At 47.8% G+C, this 25,656-nt stretch overlaps 1 protein-coding gene across 9 annotated transcripts in view; it reads left to right on the top strand.

Moving 5' to 3' along the window:
• The window catches only part of LOC144132304 (Kv channel-interacting protein 4-like), a 281,668-nt gene that overhangs the window by 174,992 nt on the left and 81,020 nt on the right, over nt 1-25,656 (top strand). For all 9 annotated transcript variants that reach the window (XR_013314769.1, XR_013314767.1, XR_013314772.1 and 6 more), the window contains one exon: nt 15,031-15,100. Coding sequence is in view for 2 of the 9 variants with exons in the window: in XM_077664615.1 (XP_077520741.1) it covers nt 15,031-15,100 (70 nt within the window). In the remaining 7 variants the exon portion in view is untranslated. The remainder of the gene's footprint in view (nt 1-15,030; nt 15,101-25,656) is intronic.

Genomic DNA, 25,656 nt, shown 5'->3' with positions numbered 1-25,656 from the left:
AAACGGACCAATAAAAATCGAGCACTTGACAGCCGTCCTAGAGGTCCAACCAGCGACCGCGCTGGCCACCCGCTTGAAGTTTGCCACGCGCGGTGACTCCCAGGGGGAAAGGGGAACCGGCGCCTGGCTGTCTAGCAATGTTGCAACACGTTTGGACATGTTCCTCGCCGATGCTTCTCCATAGAGCGCTGCTGCCTGGCGGTGCAGCATCATAGCTTGACAAGGGAGCGGCACCGGGCTTGTCCAAGGGCGTTCGCAGGAGAATTTGTGCATCTTGTAAACGTGGAAACCGGCTGGTTGCCCGGGCACAACAGCGCCGCGCCTAACAGGTGGTCTCTCTGTCGTTCATATGACGACTTCCTCTCCTTGCGCTCGCTCCTTGGCGGCCTTACTTGGATATATTACGGTGCGCTACGCTATTGTTGATCAGTCTCGCCATGGAGGTTACCGATGAAGAGTCTATATCTGAATCTAGTTGCTCTACTGCTTCGGAACTGTTACATTATAAGCTTGCTCCCCCGCCGCAGCTAGAAGGGAGCCGCTCGTCGCGTGTGTCGTGGCCCCCGAGCCGGTGCCGCGCCTAACAGGTGGTCTCTCCGTCGTTCACTGCTCACATTCTGCGAGCTTGGAGAAGTTTTCAACGAACCTCCGATAATAGGCGCAAAGCCCCAGAAAACGCCGCAAGCTTCGTTTATCTGTTGGCTGGGGAAATGCAGCAACGACGGCCGTCTTTTCTGGGTCAGGGCTAACGCCCTGAGCGCTCACAATATGGCCAAGAAACTTGAGCTCCCTAAATGCGAAGTGGCACTTTTCAGGCTTCAGAGACATACCTGCGGAACAAATGGCCTCGAAAACAGCACTCAAACGTTTCAGGTGCTCCTCGAACGTGTCGGAGAAAATCACGTCGTCGTTGAGATGCATAAGGCAGGACTGCCACTTGAGGTCAGTTAGTACGGTGTCAATCATACGTTGGAACGTTGTAGGGGCTGAACACAAGCCGAAAGGAAGCACCTTAAATTCGTACAATCCGTCAAGAGTAACGAAGGGGGTCTTTTCTCGGTCACGTTCAGCGACCTCGATTTGCCAATAACCGCTACGCAGGTCGAGTGACGAAAAGTAGATAGCATGGCGCAGTCGATCTAATGAGTCATCAATGCGCGGCAGTGGGTATACATCCGTTTTGGTAACGTTGTTGAGACGTCGATAACCCACGCAGAACCGTTGGCTGTCATCTTTCTTTGCAACGAGAACAACGGGTGATGCCCAGGGACTCGTCGATGGTTGTATGACGTCGTCGCTGAGTATTTCGGCAACTTGGCGGCGGATGGCATCACGTTCCTTCGACGAAACACGATAAGGACGCTGACATAGTGGTCTCTGCTCACTATCGACGATAATGCGGTGCTTAGTTATTGGCGTCTGAATAACCTTATAGGTTGACGCAAAAGAGTCGCGGAAAGAGTCAATAAGGCTTTCCACGCAGCGTTTCTGATTGGTCAGAAGGTCAGGGTTCACGTCGGTCGTAACGGCTGGTGCCGTGTCCTGTTCCGCTGTTCCGGGGTCCATTGTGGATAAGGCACATTGGATGGCATGCTCGCCAAGTTCTTCAAAATGGTCAATCACGTTGTTTTTCGTCAAATGTTGGGGTTCGCTACTAAAGTTGGTCACTAAGAGCTCGGTACGCGCGTGAACAAGGTCGACAAGGGCGTGAGCAATGCAAACTTGCCGAGACAGTATCAGCGACATGTTCGCTTCGGCAATGCCCCGAGTATCGAAGCTGGTATCTCACTTTACTGTGACAAACTTGCTTGCTCTCGGCGGTATCGTTGTGTGGTCGTCAGAGGTGCCTAGTGCTGCTCTGTGCGGCTCGCGGTCTGTAGCAACGTCTCGCTCTTTTGAAAACGATACCCAATTGCTCATGCAGGTTGACGACCGCGCCATACTCTTTAAGGAAGTCCATGCCGAGAATCAGTTCTTTGGAACACTCTCGTAGCACAGCGAACGAGCCAATGAAAGTTGCACCTCGGATCTTTATAGGGCAGGGGCCGACGCCAACCGGCGTCACCACATGGCAACCAGCTGTGCGTATCTGCGGCCCATGCCAAGGTGTTAGAACCTTTCTGAGGGTCGTGGCTAAGTGGCTGCTCATGACCGAAAAGTCGGCTCCGGTACCCACGAGTGCTGACACGTCATAGCCATCGGCGGCAACAAGAATTTCGGCGGTGGAAACAATTCTTTGACAACTCGTCGGTGAGGTGTTTGGTGCCGTCGTCGATGGGGTCGTCGGTGATGTCATCGGTGTGGTTGTCGACGCGGTCGTCGGTGGTGTCGGCGGTGGCATCGTCGTTGCGGTCGGCGGTGAGATCGTCTTTGAGGTTGGCGGCTGGGGTCGTCGGCGTTCGGCTCGTTGCATACAACCGTCGGATGGAGGCTGTTGACTCTCTGCGGCAGCGGCGGTCCTACCCCCGGAGGCCGCCGTCTTCAGTTTTCTCGGCGGGGGACGTGCGTCTGAATTGGCCAGCGGATGATGCGTGACCGGGAACACGTCTTGGAGACGGCGATCTAGATTGACGTCGTGGAGGCGGTGAGGGCAGCACGTGATCGGCTAGGTACTGCTCAATGTCTCGCGGTCTCTCACGATAGCGTGGTCGAGGTGCGCTTGGTGGAGATCCTCTTAATCGCATCCGCCGGTATGGGCAGTTTCGGAGGACATGACCAGGCTCCACGCAGTGGTAGCATAGTGGCTCGTTGTTGGGTGTCCGCCACACGTCCGCTTTTCTAACAGGGCGCGGGTCACGCAGCTCGACGAGAGGAAGGTATCCCTGTGTTGGTTCGGCAGCAGGGCGGAATGCCTGCGGCAGTGGCTCAGGTCTCTCAGGGCTTCACTGTAGCTCATGATGTACGGCTCCGGCTGTGGTGCCGGTGGTGGCTGGACCACTCGCCGAATTCCGTCACGGACAGCATCGGCTACAGCTGCAACACTGGCAGGTTAAGCATCGAAGCGAAGGTCGCGCAGTTCTTCTCGAACCACACTCCGCACAAGCTCTCGAAGCGCCTCGTCTCCAGCGACTGGCAGTGACGCACAATAGTTGGTGGCCGCAACACTGCCCAGGCGACCGTACTGCGCACTGCGTTACTGCAAGGAACGTTCCATGGCCGTGGCTTCTTTAGCGAAGGCAGCGACGGTTCTTGGAGGGTCGCGTATGAGGCCAGCGAAGAGCTGCTCCTTCACACCACGCATGAGGTGGCGCACCTTCGTAGCCTCGGGCATGGAAGAGTAAGCCCGACTGAAGAGACGCGCCATATCTTCGATGAACATGGTCACGCTTTCGTTCGACTGCTGTGACCTGGAGCGAAGGGCGATTTCGGCGTTTTCCTTGTGTGCGTTGGTGCTGAAGGTAGCGAGGAACTCAAGACGGAACGCTTCCCAGCTGGTAAAGGATGCCTCATGGTTCTCGAACCATGTCTTCGCCGAGTCTTGGAACGCGAAATACACGTTTCTTAGTTTTCGGTCGACGTCCCACTGGTTAAAAGTGGCCACATGGTCAAAGCCGGACAAGCAGTCCTCGACATCCTCGCTCCGACCGCCGTGGAAGGTTGGCGGTGAGTGAGGTGTGAGGACTACAACCGGTGGGACCGTGCCAGAAGGCTGACCTGCCTGACTGCCAGTAGTAGACGTCACGGTACGCACCGGCCTCGTAAGTGGCTGACACTCAGGTTGCAGGCCTCGAGGCGCCGGCTCGCTTTGTGGACAAGTGTTGTGTCCAAGTGACGCTGATGATCGTCAGAATTGTCCTCGGGGTCAGCGTTCATGGGACGATACCCAGCACCTCCGCCAAAATGTCGCCGACAAACGTAGGGAGACACAAAAGGGGCTTTTAATCTGAAGGCCAATAAAACCAGCAGAGCGCGTCCTAGCGGGAACGTCGTCTTCTTCGCTTCCACACGAGCCCAGCCATGCCGTTCGGCCGCATGGCGGCGCTCGCAGAATGTGAGCAGTGTGGCATTATGACGACCTCCGCTCCTTACGCTCGCTCCGTGGCAGCCTCTCTGGGATATATAGCGGTGCGCTAAGCGTCGCTTGATCAGTCTCGCCATGGAAGTTAACGACGAAGAGTCTATATCTGAATCTAGTTGCTCTACTGCTTCGGAACATTTAAAGTCTAAGCAGAGTTTTAAAAAAAATTCTATGCTTGCTCCCCGCCGCAGCTAGTAGGGATCCGCTCGTCGCGTGTGCCGTGGCCCCCGAGCCGGCGCCGCGCCTAACAGGTGGTCTCTCCGTCGTTCATATGACGGCCTCCTGTCCTTGCTCTTGCTCCGTGGCGGCTTCACTGGGATATATAGCCGTGCGCTACGCGTTGGTTGATCAGTCTAGCCATGGAGGTTACCGACGAAGAGTCTATATCTGAATCTAGTTGCTCTACTGATTCGGAAGAGTTAAATTCTAAGCTTGCTCCCCGCCGCAGCTAGAAGGGAGCCGCTCGTCGCGTGTGCCGTGGCCCCCGAGCCGGCGCCGCGCCTAACAGGTGGTCTCTCCGTCGTTCATATGACGGCCTCCTGTCCTTGCTCTTGCTCCGTGGCGGCTTCACTGGGATATGTAGCGTGCGCTACGCGTTGGTTGATAAGTCTAGCCATAGAGGCTACCAACGAAGAGTCTATATCTGAATCTAGTTGCTCTACTGATTCGGAACTGTTAAATGCTAAGCTTGCTCCCCGCCGCAGCTAGAAGGGAGCCTCTCGTCACGTGTGCCGTGGCCCCCGAGCCGGCGCCGCGCCTAACAGGTGGTCCCTCCGTCGTTCATATGATGGCCTCCTCTCCTTGCGCTTGCTCTTTGGCGGCTTCACTGGGATATATAGCGGTGCGCTACGCGTTGGTTAGGGAAGTTACCGACGAGAAGTCTATATCTGAATCTGGTTGCTCTACTGACTCGGAACGGTTAAATTCTAAGGCGAAAGCTAAGGAAGATTTCGCAATTCAACCAGGTTTAACCAGAGCTAAACCACAGCCAATTTTCATATTTTAACTTAAGGTCGCCGTGGTGGATGTGTGGTTACGGTGCTTGGCAGCTGACGCGATAGGAGCGGGTTCGATTCCAGCCGCGGAGGTCGCATTTCGATGGAGGCGAAATTCTAGGAGCCCGTGTACTGTGGGATGTCAGTGCACCTTAAACAATCCTAGGTGGTCGAAATTTCCGGATCCCTTCACTAAGGCGTCCCTTATACATAGCCTGAATCGATTTGGGATGTTAAACCCACATAAACATTGAATCTCCTCATTTTTTCGTATTCAACTGCACAGTTTGTTCATTAGCTATCCAAAAAAAATGCTTTTGGGACCCTTCTCAAGGATACTTCATCGAATTTATTTATTGTTAACGAGCAACTAACTCAGAACCTTAACGTCCCGTCTTGTTCGCGCAGTTTGTACTCATTCTCTTCCTGATGAAATCCGCAATGCATTCCTCGTCAGATAGTCATTATGGACGTTTCGTTATCTACAGGTTTTATTGATTAAATCTCCAACTTTACCTAATTTCTGGAAATTGGCCAAAGTTCTGCCGCTATTTAATTCAGGCAATAAGCAACATATTTACAAATACAGGTATATTTTGCTTACATTGTGATCATGTGAAAAAATGATTGAACTTATCATCCACAGATACTCGTGTAAAATTTCTTGAATAGGATAATGTTTTATACAATGTTCAGCATGGCTTTAGGCGCAGTTCTAGCACATCTACTCATTTATCGGAATTTGTGCATGACATTGCTCATAACATTTACTTTGGTTATAGAGATTGCTGCGCTTTCGTACATTCTTGAAAGGCTTTCGACACTGTGAGTCACTCTAAGTTTATGTTCAAATTAAACCTCATATTGCAGAATTTAACTTTAGTGACTTGGATGTTTAATTTACCTTCTGAGTTTTTAGTTTGTTAAGTACAGTTCATCCGAGTTTTTTGTCGCCCCTGTAACATCTGGTGTGCCTCAAAGCTCAGTCATAGGTCCTTGATTATTTGTATTTCATATTAATGACCTGCCTTGCAACGTCTCCTCGAACATTCGCATGTACGCTGATGATTTCGTATTGTTTGGCCCTATTAACTCATAAGATGACCACTCTTCCATTAACGAATCATTTTCTCGCTTTTGCGGGTGATGCGAAAGCTTGCAGATAAACATTAATTTCCGCAACACTGTTCTTACGACGTTAAGTACTAGTTGCTCCAAATATATTTTTGATTACTATTTTCATTATATACCCCGTCAAATGATGTCCGTGTATAAGAATGTAGAAATTATTTTTACCTCCAACTTACCACGGTCATAGAATATTGGTTTCATATGTAACAGAGCCCTAAAAATTAGGATATCTCAGACGAACATTACCCCTGGCTCCGAAGAAAACCAGGTTATTAATTTATAACTCTCTAATCCGTCCAATTCTTGACCACAGTTGTTTTGTGTGGAACACTTACAAGTTGACAGACATTAATAAAATTGAGGCCATACAAAGGAAATCAATTTGCTTCGCATGTAATAAATATTGACATGATTCTTCACCCTCATTTGCCCCGAATCATTAAAATTGACTACCCTCGCCAGTCGCCGGCAACTAGATTCGTTAAAACTTTCGCAGTGTGTCCTACATTCGCACTACCGACTCTCAAGTTACAGGTACATCACGCGTGCCATACCATCGTAAACACGAGTTTATCAAATTACCTTATTTTTCACACACTAATGTGTTTAAATACAGTTTCTTTCCGCTTACCTTTTAACATTAGAGTCGAGTGCTCGATCCAGTGTGTTTCTTGAAAATAGAGATATTTATGCATGCCATAAGTATCTAATAATCTCTTTATTTCCTTGAGTACTGTTTCTTACGCGGGAAATTTGTGTAGTGTGTCCTTGATTTTCAACTTTGATGTTTTAAATTTTCCTGCCATGTCTTTTAGTTTTGTTTGTATCTGCGGTATTTCATATACGCACACACCTGCGATAGCTCCTGCACGGACTGCAGTATGTACAAATAAATAAATTATGATACGGGTGGTATGCCGTTCCCCTTTCCGGCACCCACGGGAAACACGACTACTAAGGTGCCCGCATGGTTGATTTGTTGCCTGAGACGGTACCAACAATATGTGCCGTGCAGGAAAACGCTGCTCTGATTGAATGCAGAAGACTCGAAATATGTTGTTTGCAGGTCACTTATTGAGACGGCCATATATTTTTTTTTACCCGTTACTGCGCTTTCAAATAAGCCGTCGGAACTCAAACAGCTCGAGTAATTCCAACAAAATTTTATCTCAAAGAATAACAGATATTCCGCTGGGCGGTTAAATATTGTGGTAACATGAAATTGCAGCATTAGCTGCTATGCGATAAAATATTCCATACAGAAAGAGGTTCGTGCAGTTAGTGAGGTGATGTGTGCCTAGATACCAAGCCCACGAAATGTTTCTGCGATCAGGTACCTTGAGACAAGGATATCACTTATTAATTTATGAGTAATTTTTTTGGTGTCAACGTATAATCGTTTGTCACACACTTGATAGCGCTGCATCATTGCGTTAACACTTTAGGCAGTCGCCCATCGGAAATCAGGTAGCGCCGGCGCACTGAACGGAGGTAGCAGGGAACGAGCTTTGTTCTGAAGACGAGTTTGCGAACGTGTCGTTTCAAAAACTTTTCTTTCTTCCTCCGAGGACCTCGGTCCTTGTGCCCATGCCGCTGGATGCTTTCGCACCCGGTGAGGGGTGTCGAAGCCACATGCACAGCCGCACATTCAGCCGGCAGAACTCTGTCGGCAGGGGCTGCACGGTGGCGGCCGCTTGGTGACGAGCCCCGTGACTGCCTGGTCGGGCTCCGCTCGTTAAGAGGGCAGAAGTTGGGGGAAGGAGGTTTCGCTGGTGCTCCTTCACCAAGAATGCCGGAGCTGTTGTTGCGCCTATAGCTCCTGCTTCTTCACCGTTTCTTCTTGCGCTGTTCCCTCCCCTTGACAGTCTCGATTTTGCGTTTGCGCCCCGTTCCTATATATCTGCATTCTCTGCAACACGGGGCAGGCGGTGGAGGAAGCGCTCGGCACACCGCCTTCTTGCGCCCTGTCCTGCCATTGCGCGCTCAGTCTTTCGCGGTGTTCACGGTCGCTGCAGTCGGATACATTAACTCAAATTCGGAGCGGTAGATGCCTCCCAAAGGAGGCCCTGCAGCCAAATGGCTTCGGCTGATTTTAACGCGATTGAGTTGAGGGCGTCGTTCAGCGGAAAAAACGGCGTCGTCGGCAGTGTGGGCGTAAGCCCCCAGAGAAATCCTCAGACGTGACCTTGTGACGTCATCACAACCTGCCCACTGTGGCAGATGGTAACCTGCCCACCGCACTGTAACAAGCAGCTCTCTGAAGCAGTTGGCGGTGAAATTAATCACTCGTCGCGAGGGGTTGATTAGATAGCGCAAACAACAACGTACCGGGGCAATAGCGCATCAGTTAACGCGTGTACCACTGCGCGAGGAGTTATCTGAGGGCTCCCTGACATCTATGAATGTAAAGCAGAATAGCCAGTTTCACATGTGTAGGCATGTAGGGAGGGCTTAACCAACAGAGGTGGAATACTTGTGCGGGAGGGATCTCTTATGCTATCGCGTTGTACTGTTAGTGGTGACTGAAGTCTTATGAGGTGATGAAAGAAAGAAAAGTCTGCGAGCGATAAGCAAAGAGGATGCCAGGCCGCTGATGGGACGCCATCGCGTCAAACCCCTAAGTCGGAGCCTAAGTGTCCGCGCCAGATTTTTTCAGAGGATTGAAATTTTTGCTAATATTAAGTGATGTTAGGTACGGACCTTGGTTATCAACTGCGCATATCAAAATAAAAGATTTCGTCACGGTTTGAGAGAACAAGCGCGTTATATGAATTGTATACCCCGGAACTTCCGGCCCAAAATTAATGCATAGGATTGACAAGCAGCTGCTCCTGAGGAGATTTCCCGCGGAAGCGCCGCGCTCGTGGCAACAGCAGTTCTAGGGGCGTATCGTATACACACGGGACAATGCGCACGACGGGGCGAGACGGGCACTTCCTCATGACGGAAACTTGATTTCATTCAAAGAAACGTTCTCAAGAAAACAATCTTGCCCGTCCAGCAGCCTAACTAGCACTAGTTCAGCGAAAGTGAACCTGACTACAAATCAGGGGATACGTATGATGGTAAGGAATACAGGTTTTCGTTATTAAGGTGTAATGCATGTCTTTGCGAAAGCTCGAAATAAAAAGAATTGTGGCCTTCCAAACTGAGACCAATGCGAAATAAGAAACAATTTTGTAGACAAGGCAGCAATGCGGGCTGGTTGGTTGCACATTTGATGGGAATAACGGGCTACACACGGACAAAAACGACAACTGAGTTGATTGCTTTGAGCATGTGCATGAAATGTATTTATGTGCCCTCGTCCCAGAATAAATCTCAGTTGTTAGTACGCGCGTGTCGTGTGTCCGTCGTTCCAGCTGTCGTTTTTGTCCGTGGGTAGCGCGTTATTCCCATCAAATTTCGTAGAACTTAGCAGCACTAGTTCTTTCTAGAGGACAGCGACAAATCGAGCCCTGACTTGCGCCTCGTTCCGCGACACATGCTTAACGTGAGGTCCTTTCGCTCAAACAAGTAGGGATACCAAGTTCATGGGCTGTGATTACAGTTGACAATGGCGCGCATGGCCTTAGGGAGAGCCCGAACCAGAGTACAGGTGCGCCAGTCCAGAATAAAAAATTAGAGATCACTGCGACTACCCGCATTGGAGGAATGCGAAAGCGTTGATTAATTATTTAATTCAGCTTTATTTTGTTACTTGTGTATTTTATTTTAATTCACTTATTAATTCTTTAATTACACTTAATTATTTACTCAGTATTCATTTCTGATTTTAAAATTTCACGCCACGCGTTAGCTCCGCCTACACTTCCGGTTTCTTTTAAATTCCGTGCCACACGGTACCCTAGCTCCACCCACTTTCTGGACATTTTTGCCTCCAATTAACTGACTAATCACTCTATCGACATAATTTTTTGTGCATCATCCTCACTTCGTTTGTAAGTTATCTCTCCAGAGTTCCTCCCTACAACTGCTGCCGACACATTTTGATGACACGTTTTGGTGACACGACCCCACCAACATAGCCTAGTAATGCTTTCGCATTAGTAATTTGTCGCGGCAATGCTCTTGGCCAACAGCTCCGGTCGCGGGCTGCGCCGATTGTGAAACAGTATATTAGCATGCACGCGCAATTCACGTGCGCTCAGAGAACAGATACTTTGTATAATAATACATTACATGGCTCATTGACACGAAAACTCGGCGTCTCCCTTAAAGTGGCCGCGTTATAAAGCTCCCAGTTTCGAAACGGCGTGAAGTCATCAAAGACGGGAAAATACGAAATGTTAACCAGAATTAGTAAGCATTTGTACTTACAGCTGCTTCAGTTAGAAAAGACTATAGTAGAATGAGAACTAAAAACATTTAAATAAATTTAGATTAGAATTTTAATAGAATTTTAATACAATTGTAATGCTTTCCCATTATTCGTACGTAAGTTCCTTTTCATTGCTCCGTCTTCTATTATCTTGTACAGGTTCTCCGGTTCGTAGCGAAAAGCAGCGAATGCCCACACGACGTGAGCAAATCTTTACACGTTCCCATATGCGCTGAGGCATCGCCCAAACAGTTTGACGGGCGAATGAGCGTTGGTTAAGTAGTTGAGTTGATCTTATACACTACATTGCCAACTACTCTAATTCTCACTGACTTGGTTTGCGAATTTGTCGCGCATGTTCGTCTGTTGAATTCCTGCCTTATGTTTGTTTTTTATTACAACCGGAAAAAACCAGCATTTTAACGCGATAGCATTAAGGAGCTCGTGTCGGAGAAAGTCCGGTGTCTGAGTCGTCGGTGTAAATGGCCGTGAGCGAAAAATCCACAAACAAATCCTCAGAATCGCACTATAGGGGGAAGATGGGTCACTTAGGTGACGTGACCTTGTGGCGTCATCACAACCTGCTCACCGGATTGGGAACGAAGTTCCCACCGTGGCAGGCGGCAGTTAAATTAATGATTGATCGCACGGGAAGACCAAATTGGGTCACACATGGCCACCGATGGCAGCACTTGCTATCGTAGAGCAGTGGTTTATCGCTTGACCGCTGCACCACTGAACCAGGAGTGGTACGAGGGCTCTTAGAGAGCTTTGAATGTAAAGTAGAGAATTACCGATTCCGCATATATAAGAATTAAACCATTGGGCTACAGCGTCATACAATTAAGGGGCAGCTAAACTGCGCCCCCCTCCTTTGTTTTCTTAAGTAGTCAAGGAAGGAAGCTGTGTGAGCTGTACTCAATGCTGTGCGCGTAAAGAGAGAATAAAATTCTATTGTATGGAAGGAGACCGCAGGAAGAAATCACCCTTTGCCACCGGCAAGATACAGTGTAAGCTGAGAGAAGAGTTTCTGAAGTGTCGTTTCGTAGACAGTGGCTATGGGCACATTGGACCTGATCGGGCCTTCCTTAGGCGTAAAGCAAACAGTAGCATGTTAAAAACCCATGTAGCGCTCTAAATTGGACTTCTGAAACTCCCCTTCAATGCCATATGTGATCGAGGAAATTGGGTGTAATTTTATTGCGATGAGTGTCATGTTATCGTGAACATAAAATGAAGAAAAGCAGTATTGCTGAAAAGAGCCTTGAGGAATTATTTATTCAATTAGTTGCTTGTCTCAACCTCTTTAAGGTGGGTACAAATGCAAACTGAGACAAGAAAAACAAAACACGAACCTCAGTGAATGCGCCTTCAATCAGTCCAACAAGCATTTAAAACAGATAGAGATTTCCTAGTGCGGATCAGTGATGAAATGAAAAGCTAAGCCGATGATAATAGATGATAACATGGCCTTTACTTATGCAAATGTAAACCGCCACGTGTTGGAAGCTGACAAAAGGGAACACATTTTGAAGGGTATCGACGAAGATGCCTTTAAATGCTAGCGCAAACACAGACGGGAACCAAAGTAAGAGTAAGAGACAGGACACACGCTAGTCCTGTCTCTTACTCTTACTCTCTCTTACTCTCTCTTACTGTCTCTTACTCTTAGACAGGACACTAGCGTGTGTCCTGTCTCTTACTCTTACTTTGGTCCCTGTCCGTGTTTGCGCTAGTCAATATGTTTCACTGCGACAACCAACTAGCCCAAATGGAATCCTTAACCTTTAAATGCTGTTTGCGCGTGACTTGCACACCGTTGCTGAAGTCGTCACACTCTGCCAAAGCGTCGACGAGTTGGGCAAGCAGAGTATCATCACATGTCAGCACACCAGGTAGGTTGAGTCGCTTGCTGGACTGACTCCTGCAGCTGACACCACCTCAAGGCTGCAACAGATCAAAGACTTTGTTCAAAAATAAGTGGCGTGTCAGCTGTCCCTACTGTCGAGCCCCCCAGAGCTACCGCCACATGGGGCTGTGACTCTCTGACATGCCATCCAAGGGCAGGCTGTTGAGGCTCTTCCGCCCACCCATCCACCACCACCACCATTTTTGTCGCTCCGCTGACATACGCCGACGTCGCCAGACCTCGACTGCCCACCGAGCCTTCCTCGAGTACATGTCCGAGCAGCCGCACCTTCTCTTCGACCGGCTTCGCGAGTCAGAATTCCCTGGCTTACCGTCGACAACCAGCCTATCTGCTACACTTGCTGATTTTCTGATCATGTGGCACGGCTTTGCCGTCGTCGCCTCCAAGTATGAGCACCATCTCTTCAAGCACTGCGGTGCTGGCCTGCCACGAGTCATTGCTGCTGACTTCCTTAGCCGCCATTAAGTCGTCTTTTATCAGTTACCGTTCGGCCATCTCAAGGCACCGTTCAGCATCGCTGCGACGCCGCTCCAATTCTATGCGACATCGCCCCAACACTGCTCAATACGATACGTAGATGCGTCAGTTCCTGAGGCGAGAACCGCGCCCCCTTCGAACTTTCAAAGCCCACATCTATCACCTGCTAATATAATTGAAATTTTTGTCTAGGGCGTTGCTGTCATGGCGCCTGAGGACAGCGGCGCTGCGATTTCTATTTTAGCTTTGTCTTCCCGTAACGAAAGTAAAGACACGAATTGCTGCACTATCGCTGTGCACGGCCAGCACTCAGCACGTCAAGCCGCCCGTAGCGTGTGCCGCTCGAGTCGTGATCCAGGACTTCCTCTACACTATTAATATAGTTGGACATGGTGCCTTCCTTTCCTCAAGTTATTACTCTGGGCAGCGAGTATGTGTAGTGTGTTGGCGCTATCATCGGCTGTTCGAGCTGAAGCAGGGTTCACTTCTCTGCCCAATCCTTTGCTGAACGCTACTCCTTCTGTTTACTGCGTTAAAGCCGTCGCCACCGAAGGCACTGACATTCCTCCATGCTGCTCCCTCTTTGTCCACCTCCCTTGATACAGTATTATCACCGACACCGCCCTCTCCTCACCGGCCCATGCTTTTCTGCACCGCAGGTGTCGTCCTCTGGCCTCGCTGACTGTATCGGCTGGCCTCTTGATACTTTTAGTCTCTAACTCATTCTCTCCTCTACCGCTGTTGCGCCCAGTTTGGGCAGTGTCCAACCCGTCGCGTCTCATCCGCGAGAAGAATGACGATACCCGGCACGGGTGTTTATTGAAAGGAACCGGGACGGCGGGAGCAGCGGCGAAAAGAGTCCGAGGTCATGCAGGTTGCGCACAGACACACGTGGCGATAGCAATGCTGTTGAAGTGCATGGTCATCTTTGTCTTTTTCACAGATGTGCGTCTTCTTTCTCTGCCGCCGCAGACGCGAGACAGTTCATGTCCAGCGCCTCAAGCCTTAGTACAACTCCGCCGTCTTACCGTTGCCGTAAGTCGCAACGATGGCTTTTCTTCTCCCCGGGGGCGATTGTAAAAAAGACGCACATTCGTGACAGAGACGAAGATGAACATGCGCTTCGGCAGCATTGCTATCCTCGCATGAGTCTGTGCTCAACGTTGCTGACCTCGGACAGTTTTGCGCCGCTGCCCCCGTCGTCCCAGTTCTTTTCAATAAATGCCCATATTATATAATATTTTTCTAAGCGTTCAAAGCGTGATTTTAAAGTGGCCAGTAATTTTTTTTTTTTTACCGGCGAATGTTTGCTCCGAGGAAACATTTCTGGAAGCAATGCGATACATAAAAGCACGAAGTAGGCTTTACGAATTTCAAAATATGTGCGCAATGAATAAACAGTATGCTGTATTAGGCAAGTTGGTTCATATTCATTTTAGTGATTTGCGCTACAACGATGAGACACGGCAAAGAAAGACGACACGGGCGCCCGTGTCGTTGTTTTCTTGGTCTCGTGGTTGTCGCGCAAATCATTAAGATGAACAATAACTGAGCTAGTGCTTGTGCTTAGAGTAAACTCCCTCGCGTCGCTTTTCGTCCTGATAAATACTTCATTACAGTATTAGTCCTTCTACCATCGGGATGTCTAGCATTTTGCAAAAGATATTATAGTGTTAGGCTTCTTAAGCACGTGTGAAGTAATCATTGCATTTTTTTGTCTTCTAGAATATTGGCTGCGACACTTATTGAATAAAGCCATTGATTGAATTACCCACGGTTCCATAGAAATGTATAACGTTACCTTGCCTCTCTGCTTTTTATTTCGCTGTATGATTATATGACCACGTGCATACTTTACCCCCCCCCCCTTTATGTAATGCCCAACCCAGGGCCCTTAAGGGACAATAAATGATGATGATGATGATGCTTACATTATGCGGCTTCGTACACGTTGTCAGGCAGTGAACAAATACTCCGTCTGCATTTTAATAATTTGTATTTCAGACGAAAGGGGCAGATGCCCCTGAAGTCATGAGGCTTTCGTCGATAATGCTGGCACTTTCTGCTGGAAATACAGACATATCTCAACATAGAGCCAGTTTCGGACAATGCCAACTGAGCTGTTCTTGCCTGTTTCTTTCCCTTCACCATTTTTCAGTCCTGCCCGACTGGCCTTGTCAACGAGAACACATTTAAGGATATGTACTGCCAGTTCTTCCCCCTCGCAGGTAAGCAACACTCTTTGGCAACTGGTTTCTGCAAGGTTATTCCGAAACTTATTGGTGAGGAAAGCAATTTCTACTTAATTGTTCGCAAGGAGGCTATGAATTCCTGGTAAACCCACTTCATAAGATATAACCGTGATGGTGTTGTTGGGCCCAGGACCGTTGCGTGCTCGGAGGTCAGGCGAGTGCTAGCGACACTCGCCTGTGGTTGCGTGTCGCCGGAGGTGGCGGAGCTGCTCGGATGGGAGATGAAGCGTGGCGGCAGTGAGGAAAGAAGGTCTGTTGTGGTGCGAGTCCTGGCATGTGGTTCTCGGGCTAGCGCAGTGTGGCCGAGCCCCGAGGAAGAGACAAGCCCGGCACCTTGAACACGCTTCTTTTACTTCATCTGCACTCTCATTCCTACAGATCTTGGCAATAACGCAGTATTATGGGCACCTACATTACGTGATAATCCGAGACTCTCGCAGAATCTGCAAGAGTTTCTCTGAAATTGGAAATTATTGTAATGCTATAAGGCTGCGGTAGAGATTGCAATGAGGTAAATAAAATTCCGCACGTGCTCGCATTGCTTCAGGTCAGACATTGTGAGAAGTCAGTCAGGATATCAAATTTTATCTCTAGACTAATCGACTCGTGGTTTGCTAATTAGCATAAGTACCTAACTACAAAGAGGTAACAAGCCTATAGAAAACATCAGGCGTCAAGCTCACACGGGATTAGGATCCCCTAGAGCGCATTTAGCACAATGTGCGCCGCAGCTTGACGCAAAATTAGCAAATTGAGAAAGGCTTAGATTTGAGCAAGCCGGTCATCATAAAGGTCAATTTCCGTTCGCAGCATTTCACATATGTCAGAAACCAATGCACACACATGTTTAAGTGATGTTTCGCAACTGTATGCTTAAGGGAACATTTATAAAATAAATCCTTGGCGCTCTTTGCTGCACGTCGGGGCAAATTTACAACTCTTATCTTGCAGCAACAGTGAGTAGTTCTCAACCACTTTATGTGTTTGTCAGGCCTGGGTTAAGCTCTACCTCTAACCTAAGTCCTACAAAATGTTCAGACAGGCTAGGCTTTTGCAGTTCGCAATTAAAAAAATTAACCCCCTATTTACTCCGTTATACTAAACGTGACGTAGGTGCTCTAGCACATTCAGACGGGTTGTCAGGCAGGCAGATACTATCTCGCCAATGCTATTCACCGCCTGTTTACAGGAGGTGTTTGGAGGTCCGAATTGGGAACAGTTGGGGATAAGCTTAAATGAGAATATTATGTAATTTACGATTCGCTGATGACGTTGCCTTGCTGAGTCACTCAGGAAGTGAACTACAAATTGTGATCAATGAATTAAACGCGCAGAGCAGAACGGTGAGTCTAAAAATTAACATGCAGAAAACCAAAGTAATGTTCTACAGCATAGCAAGGAAACAGCAGTTCAGAATTGAATGCGAGATGCTGCAACAGGTAAAGGAATACGTCTACTTAGGTCAGGTAGTGACCGCTGATCCGGATCATGAGAGGGAGATAACTAGAAGGATAAGAATGGGGTAGAGCGCATACGGCAGGGTCTCTCAGATCATGAATGGCAATTTACCAATATCCCTCAAGAGAAAAGTGTACAACATATGTATCTTACCGGTTCTCACCTATGAGACAGAAACGTGAAGGCTAACGAAAAGAGTTAAGCTTAAGTTAAGGACAACGCAGCGAGCTATGGAAAGGAAAATAATAGCTGTAACGTTAAGAGACCGGAAGAGGGCAGAATGGGTGAGGGAACAAACGCGTGTTATTGACGTCCTAGTCGGAATCAAGAGGAAGAAATGGGCGTGAGTAGGGCATGTAATGCGAAGGCAAGATAACCGCTGGTCCTTAAGTGTAACGGACTGGATTTCAAGCGAAGGCGAGCGTAGTAGGAGGCGGCAGAAGGTTAGGTGGGCGGAAGAGATTAAGAAGTTTGTGGGAATAGGGTGGCCATAGCTGGTAAAGCACAGGGTTAATTGAAGAGACATGGGAGAGGCCTAAGCCCTGCAGTGGGCGTAGTCAGGCTGATGATGATGGTGACATTCACTTTACTGAAATCTCTGTATCTTCGTTAATATTTGTGATTGTGCTACCAGGGTTAACTTTGTATTACATTTAGGGCGATCAATGTTACTGATGCGGAGGAAATGGGAAAGCATGCACCCTTTTTCTCCGTTTAAGTTGTAATTAGGAGCACATGTAAAACTTTCGTTATGTGCAAGTTCTTCGTTAAATTCGAGTTTTTTGTTAGATCACAGTATTGCGTTTTCCCCGCCTCGATATAAGATATAAGTCGATGTAAGAGATTTACCTGTCGATTTCGCTACCTGTCAATAGTGGCAGGTGGCTTCTCCGTTACTCAACCCCCATACAAGAAGGTTTTTTGCTAGCGAGGCACTTAGTCGAAATGCGAATTCTGTGCATTTCGTCTTTTGCGTCAGTTTCGGATTTTGGATCCACTGCGCACGGATGGGAGACGGTGGCGTGCAAAGCAGAGCGCGAGAGGCTTTAGTTTAGCACGCGGGATGTTCGAAGGCTGCGGTAGTCAAGGGGAACCCAAGCAGCACTGTTAACCTTCCCAATAATGGAAATATATAGGCCGGACCAGTGCGAAGCCATCCGATTCCAATATTGGGCCCTTTACTTGTGGTGCTTGAGTATCGCGCCTCAGTCGCATCGTTGCGGGGTCGGAGTGGTCTAATCGAGTGGTCTGCAAGACGTATCTGTTGGGGCCGCCCGGGGATGGAAACCCACTTGCGGGAGTGAAGTGTTTTATTTCAATTTGTGCTTCGATGCTTCATCCCCAAGAAAGACGGCTTGTTCGCGAGACACTTAGTGCTTGCGTTTGCAAACTTTGGCAGCTTGTGCGCTTGCACTAAGCGCCTCGCTAGCGAACGAGCCGTCTTCTCTTGGGGTTAATTAACCGAGGAGCCTCCCGCCTCGATTGACAGGTGGCAAAAGAGAGAGGGTGAAATCTTCCATTTCTTCTTGTAGGGGAGAGGTGGGAGAGCCATAAGACTCAGATATAACGAAAGCCTTTGATGGGCTCCTCATTACTGCTCTAGCGGATTCGTAATGGCGCACGCTTTCGCATTTCCTCCGCATCATTACATCGCCCTAACTTTATCAGCCGATTTAGCCCCACATTCACCACGGTTAACGAAGATAAAGTTAAGCAAAGTTACTGTACTAGCGCACAGGCGTAGCATTTACATACTGCTTATTTAGCACATACAGTAGCAGTATTTGGTACACACTGCTAGCGTCATTGTCAAGGCTGCTGCAGAGTTGGGGCATATTATATGGACGTTATAGTACAGTTAATTTAACGGAGTAAATCGGGGGCTAATTTTTTTCTGCGCTTAATGGACCGTCATGGAATGCGACTGGGCACCTTCGCATTGTGGATGCTACAGAAGGTAAGCGTTGCGCACAACAATAGCGGAGCAACTGCTTCGCAAGGAAAATTATAATGCGCTGGAAACTGTGCCAAAATATGACATACCACACAAGGCTGATCCAGCCGGTACTCTGAGCCTATATCCTGTCAGGCCATACGACGGTGTATGTGCGTGGTTTCGCTTTTGCACCCTGTTCTTTTCTGTCCTGCTCATGCCTGGATGATTCCATGAGGAATCAGACTAAGGAAATATTTCAAATTGTTAATACTCTTGACCATTTTTTCCGGGCACAAAATTCAGCAGGCCAAAAGTGAATTTTGTTTTGTGAAAATGCTAATGCTTGAGGAGAAAAAAATTGTTAACGACATCGCGGCAGAGGCAGCGTTTTCACGCACAGCTCAATTTCGCAAGTATTCAATGACATAAAAATTGAGATATGAAAGCCTTGATGAATATATATTGCGTGATTAAAGTACAGGTTACAAAGAATATGCCGGGCTTCCTTGGGCCATTGTGAGCAAGTTGTCGCTTACTAGAAAAAAATTCAAATAGGACGCGCCTCAAATTAGCCTGTTTTGTAAAAATTTTTTGTTCACAAATATTAATAGCATCTCCTTCAAATCTGCAGAACAGATAAGCACCGAGGGAGTAAAAGAGTGTTCAGAATTTCACTTTATGTAATATAGGTAAGCACAAGAAGTGTTGCCCTAAATCTGACATTTTTTAATAGCGTAGAGTTTTTTAAAAATGAAACAAAAAGCACCATCCCCAGCTTTTCTTTCAAACTCCGTGAACAAGCCTGTAGACGAAGGGAAAAAGAATACGAAAAAACATGTTGCATTATATTGTTTCCAATATTGTTATCGAAGCTCAAACTTGTTGCTTCTTGAGCATCGGCAGGGGCGCCTAATTGAAGAGGCCGAAGGTGCAACGCGCCATCCGCTGCTTTATATTCTCGGCGAATTCCAAGACTGGGACCTTTATCGTCAAAAGAGTACATACGTAATTACATTTTTATGGACAAACACTCGTCTGTGACGTAAGCAGGAATCGGTGGCGCTGCTATCCGCGAGTGCTGGCAACAGCTGGGAGTGCGGTCCTTACGAATGCATCTAAACAAAAGTTTTGAATGTAATTTTCTTACTGCACATTGAAACTATGAAGCCGTACGTGTCTCCAGGCCATTGCTTTGTCGATATACTCCAGGTATACGGTGGCTAAATTTCTAATTCGCCTTTGATTTAAAAATACATTTTGGGTTCTTTTTTAGCCGCTGTTCTTTTATTTTGATTAGTTATGCTGGGTATATGCTGGATTCCTTATAGCTATGCTGAAGTAAGCATTCCCTCAGCTTATGTACAATTTTCTTTTAATCTTTTGCGTATGACAGAAACTTAGAAATGAGTAAATGAGGACATATTTTGTTAATAAAAGAGGTTTGGACCCTACAGTACAGATTGTGGATTTGTAAAATGCCTGTGGCAAGCACATTGTTTCATGCTGGAAAAATACATTGCCTTTTAAATGACTTTGCACACTTCCACGTTTTTTTTCAGCAAGCATTCCGCATTTTGTAATGAATCACGACCTCATAGGTGCATTGTGCAGCCAGAAAATTACATTGAGAGCTTTTGCTTGCGTGCATTCCTATAAGCCACACTCCCAGTATTCCTATAAGCCACACTCCCAGTTGTTGGCATCAGTCGACGATAGCGGCGCCAACAAATCCTGCTTACATCACAGCCGGTGTTTGTCTATAAAAAGTAATTAGGTATGCGGTCTCTGGACGCGAAACGCCTCAGTCTTGTGATTTGGGGTAATTTCGGGGCAGCGGAGGGCGTGTTTGCTGCTTCGGCCCCTTCATTTCGGGGCTGCTGCCGACACTCGGGAAGTTAAAGGCTTCAGGCGCGACTACCTTGAAGTGCGCCAACTGCCGCGGCCCTCATGACTCTTCCTCGAAAGACTGCCCCCGTCTAAAGACCGAGCGGGCGGTACTAAAGCAAATGGTGCGAGATCATTCTACGTACAAACAAGCCGCCGCAAAGGTGCGACGACGTCGTTCGCGCCGCCGAAGGTCGTCAAAGAAAGCAGTCACATTTGACAATAATGCCCAAAACCCAACTGGAGCTTGTCCGCCTCCACCAAAAACCGGACCAAATCAAGGGAGCCCGGCGCTTGGTGAAGCTGGACCTGCTGCCTCAGATTCAACTTGGCCACCACTGCCAAAGCCTTCTACGGCTACTGCGTCAAGGATGTTGGCGCACTCAGGGCAGTGTGGAGCGCCTACGACTGATCCAGCCAACAGGCACGATCAAGGCCATGGCCCAGATATGCAAGGGATTGCAATGATAACGTCACTAATAAATTCCATGCGTGTTCTGCTTTCCAGCCTACGCACGCCAGCAGCAAAAAGCGCACTCCAAGTTCTGGACGCGCTACATCCAGTACTTGCGGCTCTACAGTAGACGGCATCATGGCTCCTTCGGACCTGTCTTTTCAAAAGAAAGTCAAGCAAGCTTTCATTTTCCAATGGAATGCTCGTGGGCTCCAGTCCCGGATTTCCGATTTACGGCACTACGTCTACGAGAATCACTTCCCCATTCTTGTGATTTGTGAACCGAAGACCCCGGCAATTTTGCGAATATCCGGTTACGAGGCATTTTCATCACCCACGTGCAACAGATCCAGCAAAGTCATCGTCTACATTCGACGTGAGCTTACACATGTGCAACATTCAGTTGCTCCAAACGAAGACAATAAGTACGTTTGCCTGAGAGTGAAGAGCCGAGACCTGACGTTTACGCTACTGGCGGTGTACTTGGCGCCATCAAGTCGTTTCGACGCCAGAAGGTTGAGTGGTTTGATGGCAGCTACACCTGCTCCGTGGGTTAATATGGGTGACTTCAATGCTCATCACACCATGTGGGGAGGCGTTAGGATGGACGTTAGGGGAAGACAGCTTGTGTCCTTCGCCTCTGACCATGACCTCCAGTGCCTGAATGACGGAAGCCCGACCTATATACGAGGGGTGACTTATAGCAGCCGCTTGGACTTGACTTTCGTTTCAAAGTGCCCTAACAACAGCGTCCGGTGGTTTTCGGATGTAGAAACCTATGGCAGCGACCATATCCCAACCTATCTGATTATTACCATCCTTTCCACATTTTCCCCAGCCACGTGTAGGCAGCGCATTCACTGGACAGTTTTTAAATAACTTATGGAGGCTGCTTGCGCAGAGGGCTTCTCTTACGGTCTTGAACAAAACATTAAGGAGGCCATGGAACACGCCATCTGCCCCTTTAACCCTGTCGCTAACTACACCGATTTTGACTTCGAATTGCAACGACTGCGATCACAACGGCGCAGGGCAGAGCGCAGATACCGACGCACAAAGTCGCGCCTAGACCTAAGAGATGCTAGGCGCATACAGAAGAAGATTCAGCGCAGAATTCAGGCACTGCAAAAACAACGGTGGAGGACATTTTGCCAAACACTTGATCAACGGAAGCCTTTATCACGCGTTTGGAGTGTAATTCGGTGTCTTCGCACGTACCCTCAACAGCGCTACCCGTTCAAATACGTAGCGCTCCACCAAAGACGCAGTGTGGTTGAGGTAGCCGAAGATTTCTGCGCAAGAATAACAGGCCCTCCGAATCCAGGCGCAACGCTGCACTGCAACAATGTTCCACCCTCACGGGATTCTCGGATGGATGCACTATTCTCCATGGAAGAACTTGATGCTGTGCTGGCTTGTTGTAGGTCATCATCACCAGGGCCCGATGGTGTGACGTACTCCGCACTTGCCAACCTTGGCCAAGAAGCTCATCGGGCTCTTTTGGACACTTATAACAAGTCATGGACTGCTGGCATAGTTCCTCATGATTGGAAGACCAGTCGTCTGGTTCCACTTCTTAAGCCGGGGAAATCACCGCTCGACCTTTCATCATACCGTCCAATTACACTCGCCAGCTGCGTCGGCAAAGTCATGGAAAGAATGCTGCTCACACGCGTGGAATGGTACTTGGAGCGATATCAGATTTATCCAACCTTCATGTCTGGGTTCCGACGGGGCCGCTCTTCTATCGACAACGTGGGTGACCTTGTAACGTCGGTGCACCACAGCAAAAGTTTGAAAAGATTGACCGTGGCATTGTTTTTGGATATCAAGGGCGCGTACGACAACGTAACGCATCAGGCCATTTTGGACGCAATGGAAGCTACTGAGATCGGAGGCCGCACTTTCAGCTGGATACGCAGCTATTTATCAGAGGTCGTTTTTTGTCCTGACTGCGGACGGACCAACGTCCTTACACCGAAATTCGCGCGGAGTCCCTCAGGGTGGAGTGCTGAGCCCAGTTCTCGTCAACCTTGCTCTTATCGGCCTGGTCGACGTATTGCCACAATCTCCTTAGATCTCGGTATATGCAGACGATATCTGTATTTGGGCATCAGGGGTGACCCGTCCTCAATTTCGTGCAAGACTTCAAAAAGCAGCATCGATATTGACATCTTATCTTCGCTTGCAGGGTCGGAACATTTCGACCGAAAAGTGTTCACTTGTGGCGTTCACACGCAAAATAATGTCACGTTACACCATTCGCATCAATGGCGAAGCCATTCCCTATGAGAGAAGCCACAGATTCCTTGGTGTTGTCATCGACAGGAACCTCTCGTGGAGTCCACATATCTACGACATGAGAAAGAGACTAATTTCGATTGTCCACGCCCTCTCCTTCCTCGGGGGAAAGTCCTGGGGCGCATCAGTGCGCTCGATGCTACAACTGTACCGTTCCCTCTTTCTGGGCTACATGCGGTACAGTCTTCCGATATTCAGTTCCATTAGAAACAAAAATATCAAGACTCTTCAAAGTGTGCAAGCGCAAGCTCTTCGTATCTGCCTTGGACTGCCTAAATGTGCATCAACAGCAGCAACTGTTCTTGTTGCCCGGGAACATCCTGTTACTACATACATTGCTGTTGACACCGTGAGAACACATATTCAGCACCTCACACGGGTTCCCTGTCGTCACCTCGCAACACTCCCAATAATTAGGCCGCGTACTGCATTCTCCAGTCATTGAAGCCCATCGCGCATATCTTCCATCGCAGTTCACCCCTGCGTCAAGACCGAGCTCACCCTTATGGAGCCTTCATGAACCCCGGGTTCACCTCTATATTCCTGGCATTACAAAGAAAGCTGGTGTATCACTGCCCGCTCTCAAACAACTGACATTGAATCACCTGCATTCTTACCACAGTCACCGCATACATATTTACACAGATGGATCAGTTCACTCGACCAGTTCTGCGGGGTCGGTGTTGATATCGGCCAGATCCATCTTCATGAAAGTGAAGACGACCTATCCAACATCTTCAACTGGTGCGGAACTCGCAGCCTTACGGGCTGTGGTAGAGTTCATCAATAAAGAACCTCCACATGACTGGACGGTTTTCACCGACTCTAAAGCAGCCCTTCAAGCCCTGCAAGCTGCGCTACGCCGCGGGTCACAGGAGCAACTTGTTGCTGAGATCTGTCTACTGTACCACGGCACCGTTTCCAAAGGTCACGACATCATTTTTCAATGGCTGCCAGGACACTGTGGTATTAACTGTAATCACCAGGCCGATGCGGCTGCGCGTTCTGCTCACAACGATGGACTTCCAGTGAGGATCCCAATATCGAGACCTGACGCTGCGAGTGGGCTTCGCCCTTTGGCGCTGGAGCTCACACTTTCAGCGTGGAACACGGGAGAGTTTTGCAACCTCCGCCTCAAGGCACTGGACCGTGAACTGCGCCTTCGTCTTCCACGTAACTTAGTACGTCGCGACGCAACACTGTTATGCCGTTTATGGATCGGTGTTGCATTTACCAATTACTATGCTTTCCGGATGGGGATGGCCGACAGCCCTGCCTGTGAGAGCTGTGGTTGTGAGGAGATTATCGCTCATCTTCTCTGTGAGTGCCCTGCATTTGCGAGTGCAAGACATACACTGTGTTGTGCCCTGTACCGCCTCGATCCTCGCCTCGGTCCGTGGCCACAGCAGTCGACTGCCCTCAAGGCATACAAGGCACTCTTTGCCTACTTGAGAGCGACTGGACTGAGTGACAAATTGTGACATTGTTGTGCGTGTGTGTGTTATGCCTTTTTTCCCTTCACTCTTGCTCCTTTTAGTCCCCTAATCCCTCTTCCCCAGTGCAGGGTACCCAACTGGTACCCCTTTCTGGTTAACATCCCTGCCTTTCCCTCCTCCTCTTTATCTATCTATCTATCTATCTATCTATCTATCTATCTATCTATCTATCTATCTATCTATCTATCTATCTATCTATCTATCTATCTATCTATCTATCTATCTATCTATCTATCTATCTATCTATCTATCTATCTATCTATCTATCTATCTATCTATCTATCTATCTATCTATCTATCTATCTATCTATCTATCTATCTATCTATCTATCTATCTATCTATCTATCTATCTATCTATCTATCTATCTATCTATCTATCTATCTATCTATCTATCTATCTATCTATCTATCTATCTATCTATCTATCTATCTATCTATCTATCTATCTATCTATCTATCTATCTATCTATCTATCTATCTATCTATCTATCTATCTATCTATCTATCTATCTATCTATCTATCTATCTATCTATCTATCTATCTATCTATCTATCTATCTATCTATCTATCTATCTATCTATCTATCTATCTATCTATCTATCTATCTATCTATCTATCTATCTATCTATCTATCTATCTATCTATCTATCTATCTATCTATCTATCTATCTATCTATCTATCTATCTATCTATCTATCTATCTATCTATCTATCTATCTATCTATCTATCTATCTATCTATCTATCTATCTATCTATCTATCTATCTATCTATCTATCTATCTATCTATCTATCTATCTATCTATCTATCTATCTACCTACCTACCTACCTACCTACCTACCTACCTACCTACCTACCTACCTACCTACATACCTACATACCTATCTATCTATCTATCTATCTATCTATCTATCTATCTATCTATCTATCTATCTATCTATCTATCTATCTATCTATCTATCTATCTATCTATCTATCTATCTATCTATCTATCTATCTAT

The sequence above is a fragment of the Amblyomma americanum genome, chromosome 5, assembly GCF_052857255.1.
Source record: "Amblyomma americanum isolate KBUSLIRL-KWMA chromosome 5, ASM5285725v1, whole genome shotgun sequence".
Taxonomy (NCBI): Eukaryota; Metazoa; Arthropoda; class Arachnida; order Ixodida; family Ixodidae; genus Amblyomma; species Amblyomma americanum.
This window is presented reverse-complemented; position numbering and strand designations above follow the sequence as displayed.